Source organism: Strongylocentrotus purpuratus, unplaced genomic scaffold, assembly GCF_000002235.5.
Source record: "Strongylocentrotus purpuratus isolate Spur 01 unplaced genomic scaffold, Spur_5.0 spur5_scaffold_2, whole genome shotgun sequence".
Classification (NCBI taxonomy): Eukaryota; Metazoa; Echinodermata; class Echinoidea; order Camarodonta; family Strongylocentrotidae; genus Strongylocentrotus; species Strongylocentrotus purpuratus.
Window position 1 is genome coordinate 5,304,606 of NW_022145605.1, and position 16,036 is coordinate 5,320,641.

Sequence of the window (16,036 nt, forward strand, 5' to 3'; positions counted from 1 at the left end):
TTATTTTATTAAAACACACAATATACCTCTAACCCTCGCCCTTCCTTTCCTCCCTCCTCTCTAACTCTTTGGACTTATCCCCTACCCTCTCCCCTCTTCTTCCTGATGGCTGACATTCACGCTTGCCGTTATACCCGCTGACATTATCAGTGGCGGATCCAGGGGGGCCGAAACGGCCGCGCCCCCCCCCCCCCCCCTATTGGCGGCGCAAAAAAGGAGGAAAAAAAGGAAGAAAAGAAGAGAAAAAGGGAAAGGAGAAGAGGAGGAAAAAAAAGGAGAAGAGAAAAGAAAGGAGAAGAGAAAGGAAAGAAGAGAAAAGATAAAGAAGAAAGCTCCCCCCCCCCCCCCCCCCCCCCTCCCTCCCACTCCGGGGACGGAGGGACCGAATTTATGTTCCCAAAATTCCGATAAAGAGTTACTTTTCACACAACAAAGTCCGGCACGTAATACACAAAGATCCGGCCCGCACTGACTTTACACACCGGAGATAGAGGGGTGCTTTCAAAGAGAGGGAACATACATGTGCGTACCCTAGATAACACTGAGTGGGTGGGGTGGGGGGGGGGGGGAAAGAAAAGTCGGGTGAGAAAGGGGGAAAGACTATGAATGGCGCTAAGTGACAGTAACGACGAATGGGGGAAACTGTAATCGGGAGATTTGGGGTCATTCCAGAAGGCTTGGCAAACGTTATTGAATAGAACAGCCCCTGCGGTCATTCCCTCTTTAGTGAGAAATTTGAAAAGGGCACAATCAAAAAGTTATGGATGTCTTTTAAAATAGAAGTTATATACTCAACAGTCAAATTTTAAATTAACGGTAGGGCCGCTTCACGACACTTATTTTGCCCTTCATTATTTTGGATTAAGCTCATACCAACTCGCTGGTACTTCTATTTGAACTCATGTTGGTAGTAATCATGGACAGGGGCGGCAATCCTGGCCCGATAGGGGACACGTCCTCCAGGAAATTTAGAAAAATAGCTAGAAAGAAATATAGCGGAAAGAACGTACATATTACGCTTAGGGATTTTCTAGAATGCATAATTTCAGCATTCAACATTGCAAAATCTCGCTTGGTCGCTACGCCCCGGCCCTCGCCCGATAACACAAAACTATGACGCTCCCGGCCGTGATTTATCCATGGTTGGTGTAAAAGATCTTTTTTCCCTTTCATTTCTAATAACCTGATTGTGTGCTATCACAATCATGATTGTTTCATTTTCCTTTAAAGCAGGCGCGTAGCCAGGGGCGGTAGGGGCAGTAAGTGGACATAGGACGAGAAAAAAAAAACAGACAAAGAAACATTTTTGAAAATTCTGACAAGTCGAGAACGGTACAATTACGAATCGTCTTCTTTCTCTAATAATTTAATGAAATGTCAAAGCTTCCGCGCATCGCTCGGGAGGGGGAAAACTTAATTCAAACAAGGATTAAGAGACGAGAACGGTAAAACGATTCGTCTTCTTCCTCTAATAATTTAATAAACCGTCAAAGTTTACGCGCTACGCGCGGGCAGGGGAAACTGAATTCAAACAAGGATTAAGAGTCAAGAATGGTACAAAGAATCGTCTCCTTTCCCTTTTAATTTATTGAAACGTCAAAGCTTCCGCGCTTCGCGCGGGCAGGGGAAAACTGAATTCAGACAAGGATTAAGAGTCGAGAACGGTACAACGAATCGTCTTCTTTCTCTAATAATTTAATGAAACGTCGAGGCTTCCGCGCTTCGCGCGGGGGAAACTCAATTCAGACAAGGATAAAGAGTCGATGACGATAGAACGAATCATCTTCTTTCTGATGAAATGAAAGAAACTATGAAAAGCCAAAGCTTCCGTGCTTCGCGCGGGAGGGGGGGGCTGAATTCAGTCAAGTAATAAGAGTCGAGAATGGTACAACAAATCTTCTTTCTCTAATAATTAATAAAAGGTCGAAGCTTCCGCGGGCAAGAGGCTATAGCCCCCCCCCCCCCCACCCCCCCCCCCCCCCCCCCCCCCCCCCCCTCCGATGAAAATGTCAAAAATTGTACCGGTATGGTGCTCCTAATATGACCTTGAAAAAACGGTCTGTGCAATTTTCAAATTTTCGGCCCCCCCCCCCCCCCCCCTATTGGAAAATCCTGGATCCGCGCCTGCATTATATTATAAGAATATCATCAACAAAAGCTTCTATATACCTCCTGCATGGATTCTCTAAAATCAATACTTTTGATGACTCGCTCTTTCACTTCTTTTGGATTTTTTTCCTCACATCATGACACCGGACATTTCAGTGATCAAATTCATAACTCTAGTTTATTTCTTCTATCCCCTTTAAGAAAATATAATGACATCGAACATGAAATTTGTAACATAATTTGAATGGAAGATGATAACTGACATAATTCCATAATAATCATCATGCTTTTATAGCGAATAACATTGGGATGTATCTATACTCTTAACAAATATAATAAAGAAAGTTAATTACTCTACTATGAAAGAATCATAAACCTAGTAAGGGGGAACAGACTTTAATGCATACTAATAAGATAAACTACAGCTTGCATTAGAAACTAAAGTATATAATACATTGATTTCCTTTCCAGTTAAAGGATACAAATGAGTTCTTAATAAGTACACTAGATCTCGTTCATTGTATACATTATATTATGTGACAAATAATTTACATTTACACTAAACTTCTTAGTCAAACATAAAGCATATCAATGTAACATTAACACAATTAATACTTAAATGGGTAATTTGAATTTAAATTGAGCAAGAAATTCAACATACATCTGTGTTAGTTTCACATCTTTGGACTATAAACTAAAATTACATTTCTTTTTCCCCTTTATAAAGCGGTTGATTCCTTGGTGCCAGAATAGTGTGACGATGTAAGGCCAAAAAAAAAAAAAACATGTTTAGCGTCCTGTTTTTTCGAAAAATAGGAAGGAGGGGTCCCTTTTTATTTTTTAATTTTTATTTCAAAATGGCCGCTCAAAATGGCCGCTCGGTACATTTTCCCTGACAGTCGGGGCTATTTTTTTTCAAGATGGCCGCCGACAATTTTTTTTTTTTTTAAATCAGAAATAGAGCCATTTTAGCAGTGTTTTTCATGTTTTTTTTTCTTTCAAAAAAAAAATTCAAAAAAAAATTTAAAAAAAAAAAATAAAAATAAAAATAAAAACTAATAAATAAAAAAAAAATATGAGGCGGCCCCCAAAAAGGAAGCGGGCGGGGACGCTAATCATGTATATTTTTTTTAATGGCCTAAGACATGATAGTTTTAAGCTAAATCATTGGTTTCTATTTTACCGTCATGTTCAGTCTGTTAACCTATGAACATAGTATAGGTATTTATATATGTAGTCGTAACTATATATACATAACCAATATTTCAAGGATTTCAAATATTCTGTTGCTTGTATTAGGATTCAAATGCAAGACATGAGCTAATGAAATGGCACTCTTCAATTTTTACCTTTTCTCAACAGATCCCTCATCTGTCTCCCTCTCTTCTCTCTGTTGTTTTTCCAAGCTAGTCAATTCTCATTTTTCTTTCTCTGTCTTTAAAATCCCTTTTTTTTGGGGGGGGGGGGGGTGTTTTTATTTTCAATTTGAGGTGCAACATGTTTAACAATTTTTTTAAAATTTCTTATCCCAATCTTTTTGTTCCTAGTCAAATTTGGTTAAATATATTGTATTCTTTGTATAATTTTGAACAATAAAACTATGAAAATTGTGTATGCATCAGTCTTTGGACTGATTTACAAGGAATTTTCTTTAAATAAACCTAGCCGAATGAATGACTGAATTATAAATGCACATGAAGCAAAAAGAGATAGAGGAATGTACGGGAATTAGGGATTGTACAAAGAAAGGCCATTTAGAACGTTTACACAATTCACAATTTTTACGCATTTTTCCAGTAAACAACTATGACAAAAATAAATGATGTCCTACATTATCAAAAATGTTCTTGAAACAAAGAACAAAAAACATATGTATATAGAATTATGCCTTCTCCATCATTACCAACATATAAATTGAATTGATTGCCACGTATCTTGCATATTTTAAAAACAAACATTTTCAGATACATTGTATTTTGAAAACAATATTTTGCTTACGTTGCCACTACCATGAACTCTTAGGGAATCTTATGAGTATTACAAATATAATTGGAAGAAGCTGCTCATCCCCCATAATAGCGGGAATGTATGACTGTTTATTATATTTGCAACGTATGCTTTCCGTGGATTAGAAGGTGTACTACCCTCTTCTCCTCGATTATCTAACTACATCAGTCTATAAAATAACCGCCATTTGCAATAATGAGAGCAACATCTTGATACTTCGTAAGAGTAAACGTTACATTGTCTACTGCCAACAGCATAATGAAATTGGCCAACATTATGATAGCATTATAATAGAGTGGAGTCTAGACCTACTCTTTGATTTACATTACATTTAGGTACACACTGTGAAAAGGTTGCATAATTGTTTCGTATTTGTGGGCAAAGATATGACCCTTCAACTGCCCGACTACGGTAGACCACTTGTTGGGCAAAATATGAACAATTATGCACATACCTACGTTTACCAATACCACTGGGCAAAATATTGCCCAATAGATGGTTGGGTTGACTATTGGCACAACGTTGGGCAAAGTGTTGGAAAATATTGCTCAACCTTTTCACAATGCAGGCTTGTTTACGAAGCAGGAGTACTGAAAGGATTGCATCCGGGAGTTTTAAAGTTCCAAAATTCGATGAAACATCAAGTTTCAAATGCAAACTGAAATTTACTCCCACGTCTCATGGAAGATGTACATTCTATTAGATGTGCAGAAAGCAATCTCTCCCGTCTTGAATGCCCGTAAATAGAACCAATCTCGATTTGGTTTGATTATCTTGAAATCAGTGAGAATGGTTTTGATGTATTTGAGATCTTTTGTGTATCGAACGATGCTCAGCAGACCCTGATCGCGCCGAACCCATGCAATGATGACTGAACTATCCTGATACACAGCAGGGTAAGAGCTATAACCATCTTTGCTGATGCTATGAATGATAGCACCAGACACATCGTTGATCACGTGTACAGTAGAAAAACTACTCTTAACGACAATGGCTTGACTTGATTTCATCGCAGACATTTGCCATGGTTCAAATCCGTTACACTTTATCTCTCTAATTGCCTTCCCACCTTCTGGCTTAAATACCTGTATTTTCTTGCATCTATTGTAAGCTATGAAGATCAGCCCATCCTTGTCTACAGTGAGACCACCAAGCCATCCATCTTTCGTAACATCAATTGTCTCAAACGTTACATCAACCTGTTCACGAAGCTCGGTGTACAAGACAATTTTGTTCTTTGAGTCTCGTATGACGTATCCACCATCAGGCATGAAGTGTAGTGCATTAACTTGAACAGATTTCAGAACGGTATCTTGTATGATGGCCTCAGAAGAATATATGACTATTCCTCCCCTTCTACAACCAACAGCCATCCCATTGTTTGGTGATATTGCCATTCCGGTCATGGTGATATTTCCATCAGGGAAGGGGTCTTCTGTGCGCAGAACCCATTTGAACTTCTTTTGTCTTAGCTGGCCCATTTGGAGTCCATCCAATCCCAGACTCCTGAAGCCAATTCTTTCACCTTCCTCAGCAGTTCTTCTGGGCAGCTCCACATCTGGCCCAATCCGGCTTAGAAGTTCTTCCAGTGTTTGGCACTTCGCTTTATGTGAGGTCAGAGCCTCTGTCTGGAGAGGAATATGAAGACCATTCTTAACCAAGTCCCGAGCTGTTGTAATCTCGTCTATCTGTTTACGACCTGACTCCTCCATGTCTCCCAATGAAGTCTCAAGTTTACCTAGCTTTTGCCCGACTTCATTTTTCAACACCGTCCTTATTTTCCTCAACTTCTGTACTGATTCCTCAAAAGTATCGTCTATTTCATCATTGAGTTTTTCATGTACATTATGCACCCTTTTACGCTTGTCTACAACGAATTTAACATAGTTGTCAACGTTGCGTATCTTTGCATTCGCTTTAGATGCAAGTTCCTCAATGTTATTCTTTTCATGGGCGCCTGCTTCAAGGATAGTGTGAGCATCCTTTGCATGCTCTGATATTGCACACTTGCAGCAGACATACTTTTGACAGTTAAAACAAAAACAGTCTTCATCTTGGTTCGGATGTTTTTTACATTTGTCTTCTTGATTAGAAGGGCCCTGGGTCTCCACATCTTCAACAAGAGATCTGACTGTTATGTTTGATTGCAATCTACCCACGTCTCCACCGGGAACCAAAGTCTCCTCCCTGCACGTAGGACATAACAGCTTCCGATGAGACTCTAGGACAGTCTCAAGACAACCCTTGCAGAAGGTATGGGAGCAGGTCAGGATCTTGGGGTCCTTGAAGAAGCTCAGGCAGACAGGACACTCGAGGTTCTTATCGACAGCCTGCTGCAAGGAAGTAGCCATCGTTGACAACTCAAGCACACGACCTGTGAAGAAAAAGTCACATCGGTGAGTTAATTGGCCTCCTCATTCAAAAGTATTGTATGTTTTGTAAATATTTATGTGGATCTAGTACCGATCTAGTATTGCACTGAAAAATGTGAAACATAATGCATTTCATGGTAAATAGAGCCTACCGGTACAACATTATGAAATTACTTTACACTTCTTCTTTATAACTTATGTTATGAAGTATTTCTAACGGCGCCTATTTGATTTCAGTCATCTGGGGCGTATGCTAATGTTTCATTCAGCAATGCAGTTGTATGAGTAGGCCTATGTTTTTTAGGGAGTGGGAATTCCCATTGACATTCAGGAAGCATTATGTTTAACCTTTGCACTTGTGATCGTTCCGCTTGACCGAACCATTCACCCACGCACATGTCAGTAATTCCTCTCATTATAACAAGACTAGCAGGACCCGCGGAAATCCGCGGGATTCTAGAGCGCGCGGGTGGGGCAGGGGCGGATCCAAAAGGCAGCGAGGGAGGGGGCCAAATTTGGGAGTAAATATCAAGCCGCAACTCGCTCTGGACGTCGACACGGAGGTGGACATCGGGCGGAGCATAGCCAATTTGATATAGAGTAGACTCTCCGGCGGCTGATGGCACCGTGCACCGGTACCCCAAGGGGATGGTTTAGAAGGAGCTAGGCGCACAAATTTCGGCTGCAGATGTCATTAAAAAACAGACACTATGAACATGACAGACAAAGAAAGCGGACAAAATATACAGTTCCTCAGGTAGACAAAGGAACATCCCTTCACTGCTATTATGTAAAAAGTGAATATGCATAAGTTTACATTACATACTTAGATCCAACTATATTAATGGAAATGTAGTTCTAGTTTACTTAGAATAGTCTAGATTAATTATTGTGGAATCAATTAGGTTAATTAAAATAAAAGTAGATCTCTTCTTCTTTAACGTTAGAATTAGACTCGGAAGTTAAACTCATGAGAAGTTATGTTTCTATTAATAATCAGAGTTAACCAAATACCAAGGCCAAGGGCATTTAATTTTTTTTATTCCTCTTCAGTTTCTTAATGCATACATTGTAGTCTGCAGACTGATGTAGATGCATATTAGATTTGGGTGGCAAAATTTGGCTTGCCCCGATGTTTTGCCCTACCCGACCCTTTTTTTTTTTTCGCTTTTGTCACGTTGATGATCTTATGATTACGTTATACAGTAACCCCAGGTAGCTTCGCCGACGCTTGAGGCGGCAGCTAGAGCTCCTTGGAGTTAGTTATAAATATATTATGTAGGTCTAGGTGCTGCATGAAATCTGAAATCTGTTATGTAATGTAATAAGACAATTTTACTTATTTAAATCAGCTGCAAGCGGGCGTTTGAAGCAGAAAATAAACTTGTGTTATCGAACAATTAATGAGTAGTCTAAGGTGCTTTTATTTAATCGAGAAGAGGTTTGTTTATATTTGATTGTTGGCGAAAGTCGCTATATATAGTACACATGCACAATGCAATGTAGAACATGTACACACGTGCACACACGTTGAGTACATACACGCGAAGATGAATAGCGCTTTTTGTGTGTCATGTTGAGCATTATCATGTACGTACCCCGCACACACTTGTTATTAATTAGAACAATGCATGTACAGAACAGCCGAAGTCCATGCATGTACTACGTACGTACCATAGAGATGGTACGTACGTACCTACCTTTGATCGGTTGCCATTTACACTATTGAAACTTTTTTTGTTACTTTTTGCGTATATTCAATATAAATCTAATCAGGATTGTAAAAATATATTACCAATTTTTTTTATTATCATATCATGTATTTGCTAAAAAATCAAACACAAAATGTTTATTTCTGATTTTGGCAGACAATAATTCATAGATCGAGGTCGGACTGTGCTGCTCAAAAGTATAAGCTAGGTCGTTGCTTTTGCGTGATTGTATATCTCCATTTTATCAAATTGTTATTGACTGTATGAACAGAATAAAAACACATTCGAAATTTGTTGAATATTTTTTGTTAGAATAATATCAAATTAGAATAAAAACAATTTTTTAGGGGCAATGGATTGAAACAGTTTGAGGCTCATGCATGCATGCAACAGGTCATGCATAATATTCATGAGCGTGTCACATCGTTTTTTTACGATTTCCTGGTCGATGGCGGGACAGAATGGGTAAAAACCCGGCCGTTTCCATGTAGAAAAGAATTCCTCGTCCCTCGGGTCGGGTCCCGTCCCCCCTCGACCCGTCGTCCGGGAGGAGATGGCTCTCCCGACATCGAGCCCGGACCCTCGTTAAGTGACGCAGATCGACGCGTTTCAACGCGAAATACGTCATCGGACCGCCCACAATCGGACCCATGGAGCTTCTCGTATTATTATTATTATTATAGACTAGCAGGACCCGCGGAAATCCGCGGGATTCTAGAGGGGGGCAGGGGGGGGGGGGTGTAAATAGATATATAGAGACTGTCTAAATTAAAACCACCAAGAACTTTATTTGCCATTCAGGCCATTAAAAAAATATACATGTTTAGCGTCCCCGCCCGCTTCCTTTCTGGGGGCCGCCTCCTATTTTTTTTTTTTTGAATTTTTTTGAATATTTTTTTTTTTGAAAGAAAAAAAAAACAGCGTCCCCACCTGCTTCCTTTTTGGGGGCCGCCTCCTATTTTTTATTTTTTTTATTTTTTATGTTTTATTTATTTATTTTTATTTTTTGAAAGAAAAAAAAATGAAAAGCACTGCTAAAATGTATTTCTGATTTTAAAAAAGAAAAAAAAAATTGTCGGCCGCCATCTTGAAAAATAGCCCGAATGTCAGGGAAAATGTACGGAGCGGCCATTTTGAAAGAAAAAAAAAAAAAAAAAAAGGGCCTCCTCCTTCCCATTTTTCAAAAAAATAGGACGCTAAACATGTTTTTTTTAAAATTTGGCCTTATATAAAAAAAATTAAAAAACGATCCAACTGTACCGGTAGTTATTCTTTAAGCCACTGGAACTGCGTAGAGTTCCGTAGTGTGGCGTACCGACTACGCAGAAATTAGGCTGCGTATTAATGGGAAAATAGTCCCTGCGTAGGTTATGTGTAGGCTGGCGTACAGGTTTGCTTATGGTTGCTTACTGTGTGGAAAGCTTTTTACTGCTTTGTCGATCTGGCGTAGGGTAGCGTACTGTTGCATAGTGTTGCGTAAAAAGGCGTACTTTCTGCGTCAAGTTTCTACGCCAAAAGTACGTGAAAAAAATTAAACATGTTGAATTGTTTTCGTTCATCTTGCGTACCCCTTTCCGTCCCTCAGCATATAGTAATGTAGGCCAGCGTAGTTGGTACGCAACACTACGCAACTCTACGTATTGACCCCACGCCAATTAGTGACCCGCAAGTGTCACAAATAAAGTATTAAAAATATGCTCATCTGACCCTAATTAAACGCCTAAAACCCCCCTCTCCCCCCCCCCCCCCCCCCCCGCAACTTTGAAGAACGTAACCCCCAGGGCTTTTGGGGGTTTATGGCCCCTTGAAACCCGTGGACCCTACGCCTATATTTTTAGTTGTATAGTGGTACAAATATTGGCCTGCTTGGCCCCCCATACTTTTCGACTCTACAATCAGTCAAAGTCCACGCCGCGCGACAGCAGCAGCACTGCACTTAACTCCGGGAAGCTTCACCGGCGCCGCAGGCGTGCCGCGCCGGTGTTGGAGCTTCCCGGAGTTACACTGCACTGTGTGTAATGTATGTGTGTTGATTGAAGGCAGCTTGCGACTGAACTGTCAGTCCAATGATTTTCTTGTCAAAACTTTCCTTTAAGAAATGATAATTAAAATTTAGTAAACACGGCCGTAATAATCACAAAATAAGCTTTGATTTCATACCTCCATTCACGAAAACTATATAAAAATCGCGGCAATCATGATGGAAATAGGTCTCTAAGTTTGGACGTGGACGGGAAGCCGTGTATGTCTGTGGCTTGTGCATAAAGGATATCCTATAGAAAGATGCTTTACTCGGGTAATCCCGACCCTGTGCATCGTGCATTTAATACGCAACTTAATGTGAGTGGATTGGTCATCGGTCGTGTGTCTACCGTTGTTATGTTGAATATCCATGAGGTATCTCTGTCGTCACGCATATCCTGCATTATGCATGTCGCGTCTGTTTTCGCCCTGGACGTCGACAAGGAGGAGGACCTGGGGCGGTGTATAGCCAATTTCACAGAGTAGACTCTCCCGCGGACGATGGCACCGGTCACCGGGACCCCGAGGGGAGGGTTCAGGAGGAGATAGCTGCACCAACTTCGGTCGGCGATCTCATTAAAAAACAATAGAATACAAAGGCTGGCGGAGACGTCATGCCCCCTGCGGAGCCTTAGCGTATTACTTACTGCGTGATATCATCATATAGAATTTCTATACGCATTTCTATAGAAATGTTTTATAGAGATTCTATAGAAAAGTGGGCCACTTTTCTATACGAATTCTATAGAAATCTTTAACGGACCTCTATAGAATCTCTATAAAACATTCTATAGAATGGCCTATAGAAATTCTATAGAATTTTTTTATAGAATTCTATAGAATTTTTTTGTAAAGAATTCTATAGAAATGTTTTATAGAGATTCTATAGAAAAGTGGGCCACTTTTCTATACAAATTCTATAGAAATTTATAACGGACCTCTATAGAATCTCTATAAAACATTCTATAGAATGGCCTATAGAAATTCTATAGATTTTTTTAATAGAATTCTATAGAAGTTTTTTTGTAAATAATTCTATAGACCATTTTTTACCAGTTGAAAACCAGTTTATTACTCAGTAGCGACCAGCAATCAATTGATAATTAATAATCAATATAGCATGACATCTGGCCACCGACTTAACCATATATATATATAGACTCCTGCGATTGCTCCATCACAAAGATCATTTGAAGCAAAATACAGTTGAGTATATATTGTTAATTAAGTAGTGCGGAGATCTTACATATATACAAAATTATACATGTTTTTACTGGTTAGTAAATGACATATATTAATATATCTATTTTACGTCCAAAAAAAATCGGACATATATATTATATTTGACAATAATTGACTAAGGAAATATAAATCACAAAATTGATGTTAATTGTCACATTTGCTTGACAGATCATGATAATTACATTTTCTGTGAAAACATGCAAATTATCATGAATATGCATGAGATACATATCTTCATATAGAAAAAAATTCTATAGAATTCTGTAGAAATTTAGATCTATAGGAAACTTAGAATTCTATTGAGAAAAAAGTTTCTATAGACATCCTTAAAAATTGTATAGAGAAGTGGGGACGCCATTTTTTTATATTAAATTTTCTATAGATATTTAAATCTATAGAAAACTTATTCTAAAGAATTCTATAGAGGAAACTCATTTCTATAGACAACCTTAAAATTCTATAGAGAATTAACTTTTCTATAGAAATTTCAATCTATAGAAAACTTATTCTATAGAATTCTATAGAGGAAACGGATTTCTATAGACAACCTAAAAAATTCTTTAGAGAATTAACTTTTCTATAGAAATTTAAATCTATAGAAAACTTATTCTATAGAATTCTATAGAGGAAACTGATTTCTATAGACAACCTTACAAATTCTATAGAGAATTAACTTTTCTATAGAAATCTAAATCTATAGAAAACTTATTCTATAGAATTCTATAGAAGAAACTGCTTTCTATAGAGAATCCTTAAAGTTCTATAGAGAATCTGGAATGTTATAGAGTTCTATAGAACTCTATAAAGCGTTCTATAGAATTCTATACAACTTTTTTGTAAGGGGGGGGGTGCAGAAAAAAATCTGCATCACCATGCACCATTCTTACATGTTACATGCAGGCTCCAAGAAACGTTTTTCAAAGTGGGGGGGGGGGGGGGATCAGTTAAATCGCAGCGAGTTGAGTGTATAAAGGCGTGGGGTCCACAGGTTTCAAGGGGCCATAAATCCTAGAAAGCTCACGGTTTTTAGGCATATTTTAATTAGGCAAAAAATAAATATACCTGTTCGCATACATTGAATTTGTAAGCTCTCTGGTGTCCTCTTTCTTAAATATATCACTAAGAATATCATCTGGGAAGTTTCATTACATTACTATCTCTAAATTAAAGAAACCTTCCATAGTTACTTCCATGCTTTATTTACAAGGGCAATATCACTCTTCATCGATCTCATAAGAATAACTTGGCTTTTAATAAATAACTTAACCAACGAATGTCTATAACATTGAGAAATCGGTCAATCTACTATATAGCTTTTAAATATAACTTATCACTTAGCGTCTCCATATAGACATGATACAAAAATGCTGGCATAACCATTCCTATACTATTGGCTCAACACCAAAATTTGCGCTCTTCTTAAAGTGGAAATTCAAAGAAAATCCCAAATATGTCAACTAATGTATCACTAGAAACTGTTGATTACATATCGGGAGATTTATAAAAATAGGATATACGAGAGATTCGCCAGAAAAATAACGATGTTTAATGACGTCATATAATGGACCAATACTGCCCAAGCAGACGACTTCCCATAAAGAATGAACATAATTGCAAAGCTATTATTTCTCAAATTATGATTAGTTTAGTGTATATAAATGTGATGGCATTTCAAACCATTCAAAAGGGGATATGAAACCGATTCTGATAACTAAAATATTTTGTTTGTAAATAAATACACAGGATAGGGGTTAATTAACAATCAAAGAAACCAGACTTTCAAATTGAAAACCCCCCGGAATGATATTAAGGACGGCATTTGTTTCCTCTTGAAACGCAGAACATACCGCGGTGTGTGCAGCTGAATATGGCGTCTTATTTTGTTTACAAGCGACAGATTAATTTTTCATTCTCTTTCCTTTCTCTCCCAATTCTCTCTTATCTTCCTCCAATTCATCTCCTTCTCTCCCTCTCTCTCCTTTTCTTTCTGTTACTTTCCTTTCCTTTTGTCCATTCTCTCCCTAGCCTCTCTGTCTCTTCGTACTTGTTTGGAGGAGAGTGAGGCCCTGGAGGTGGTGGTGGTGGTGGTGGTGGTGGGGGTGGAGGGGGGGGGGGCAATTTTTAAGTTACTTACCCCGGGGCTACATTCTCCATAAATCCCCTCATTCTATATTCTTCTCTATTTCTTTCTGTTTGTCTTCTTCCCTTTATCCTTATGTTCTATGTAATTTGTATTATATGTTTGTATTATTCATTTATTCATACTTTTTATGCATTTTTTTTTTTTTTTGTATGATCACCTAAAAGGAAATTTTCTTCTTTTAGAAAAAAGACGATAAAATTCTATTCTATTCTATTCTAATGAGCTTCCTACTTTACGCTCCAGACTGAGGATCTTGTGTGCACATAGGCCCTTAAAATGCTATTCTACTCTCAGCTTTCACTAATCTATAAATTCAAAGGCGGCCCTCCAGGGGGGGGGGGGGCACAGTAACCCCAGACTTTTTCAAGCACTCGAAAGGTGCCCCTTTTTACATAGGAAAAGTGCCCCTTTAACTTTGTAAGAAGTGCCCCTATTAATTTGTAAAAGTGTCCTTTTCCCTTTTCAACTCTGATAAGTGCCCCCTTTATTTGGGTACGGGCCTCTTTTACTTCGACAAGTTCCCATTTGCATTTGCAATAAGTGTCAATTATCCATTCTTATAAGTGCCCCTTTTCAGGTATTTGAAGTCCCTCTTTTCACTTTTGAAATGTTCCCCCTTTTCCTTTGAAAGAAGTGCCCCTTCCCCTTTTAATAACTACCCACATTTTAACTCGGATAAGCGCACCCTATATTTTCACATGTACCCCTTGAGCTAATGATAAGTGCCCATTTCATAAGTGCCCCTTCTCTGGTAAATGACCCTTTTCAGGTACAAGAAGTTATTCATTTTCAATTCAGATAAGTGCCCCCTTCACCTCTGATAATTGCCCCTTAAAATCTGATCGGTGCCCATTTTCTTTCAACTAATGCACATCTTCTTTTATTAAAAGTGCCCATTTCCTATTTTCATGACTTACTTTTCCATCCCTGGTGAGTGCCTCTTTTTGAGGGTGCCGAAGTGCTCAGTTTTTACCTTTGATAATTTCCCTTTTAACAATGATACGTGCCCCTTTTTCACCTCTTTTAAATGACCCTATCAAAATCTGATGGGGGCCCCTTTTCCGTCGACAAATGCCCATTTCCTATCCTCATGACTGACTTTTTTCATTCCTGGTGAGTGCCTCTTTTTGAGGGTGTAAGAAGTGCCCCGTTTACACCTTTGAAAATTACTCTTTGTACACATGCTCCTTTTCTTTACTGATAATTGTCCCCTTTTCGTCTCTTCATTAAACGCGTCCCTAATTTCAAGCGACTAAGAGTGCGTTTATGCTTGATTTTGAAGGTAGAATGAGCGATTTGTAACGCTCATCGTAATCGCAGTTCCACGGTGTACTGTTTATGCTCACTTCTCTGGCTCCTCCAGGCAATTCTCCTTGGATGGCCTCGCAAACCTGCAGTGCGCATGCTACGTAGACCACTAGAGGTCAGTGCGTTGACCCCATTTAAATGTGTTTACAAATCGTAAACGCACCTTTTTGGGAGTTTACGATCGGCGATCGTGTTCGCCGTTTTTCGGTGATTCTACAAAAGTGAGAAAGGACGCAACCGTGTTTTAAACTAAACGCGTAACAGATGCCTGATTCTGGCCAGAAAAAGTTAAGCATAAACACGCCCTGAGAGCAATTTCCCCCAAAGCTCGCTCGCTTATGTTACTTTTCAGTCTTCTGTTATGAGAATGTGCTCATAGTCCCTCATACCCCCTCAGGATTGGTTTTTTCCTCTTTATAAGATGGAATTGTTCGCACTGCGACCTCACAAATCTTTTTTAAAAAATCCTCGCTCGCTCACTTGCAAATAAACTTCAGACCATCACACCCAACTGCAAAGCATGATGCTAAGCAATATCTTGTATGGTGTATAAAGTGAAACAATATTGAAATCATCCCTGACAATGTAATCACAATGAAGGCGCCCTTTTTTTTTTCTCCAGAAGGTGCCCTTTTTCTTGATGCCCTCCCACTTTTTAAGTCGCTCGGCCGCCCCTGCCTAAATTAACTAGTCACTTCTTGTCTCGGGTATTCACATTAATACTGAATAAACTCACAACACTTATAATAACCACTTATGTATTTGCCAATATTCATCTGCATCAATTTGATCCAATACTGCATTTTCAGCGAGAAACTGAGCTTGAAAAGATAAATCTTCAACAACTAGTTATATTCTAAACTCCTTATTCACAGAACTGGCAAATAGACTAATAGTCTGCACTAACCATATAGCATTAGCAAATTTACAACCGATATTACGATTTCCTCTTACTAGAATCTGATCTACACACATATATAAGTTCATATTCTAATCCTAATTAATCAACACATAATAGTTTACTATTAAAGGCACACTGTCCTACTTGTAGCTACTTGCTCCCTCTATATAGAAAACTTCCCAAATCGGTGCCTGTTGGTCCCCCATGATCCTCTTTTTCT

General features: G+C 38.8%; 1 protein-coding gene across 2 annotated transcripts in view; it reads right to left on the bottom strand.

Moving 5' to 3' along the window:
- Positions 1-16,036, bottom strand: part of LOC105441887 (tripartite motif-containing protein 5-like) — a 36,348-nt gene that overhangs the window by 17,950 nt on the left and 2,362 nt on the right. Inside the window, exon 2 of one of the 2 annotated variants that reach the window (XR_004065166.1) lies at positions 4,425-6,490. Coding sequence is in view for 1 of the 2 variants with exons in the window: in XM_030991488.1 (XP_030847348.1) it covers positions 4,782-6,467 (1,686 nt within the window). In the remaining variant the exon portion in view is untranslated. Of the gene's footprint in view, positions 1-3,567; positions 6,491-16,036 lie in introns of those variants that run through there. The other variant, XM_030991488.1, reaches the window with a different exon arrangement.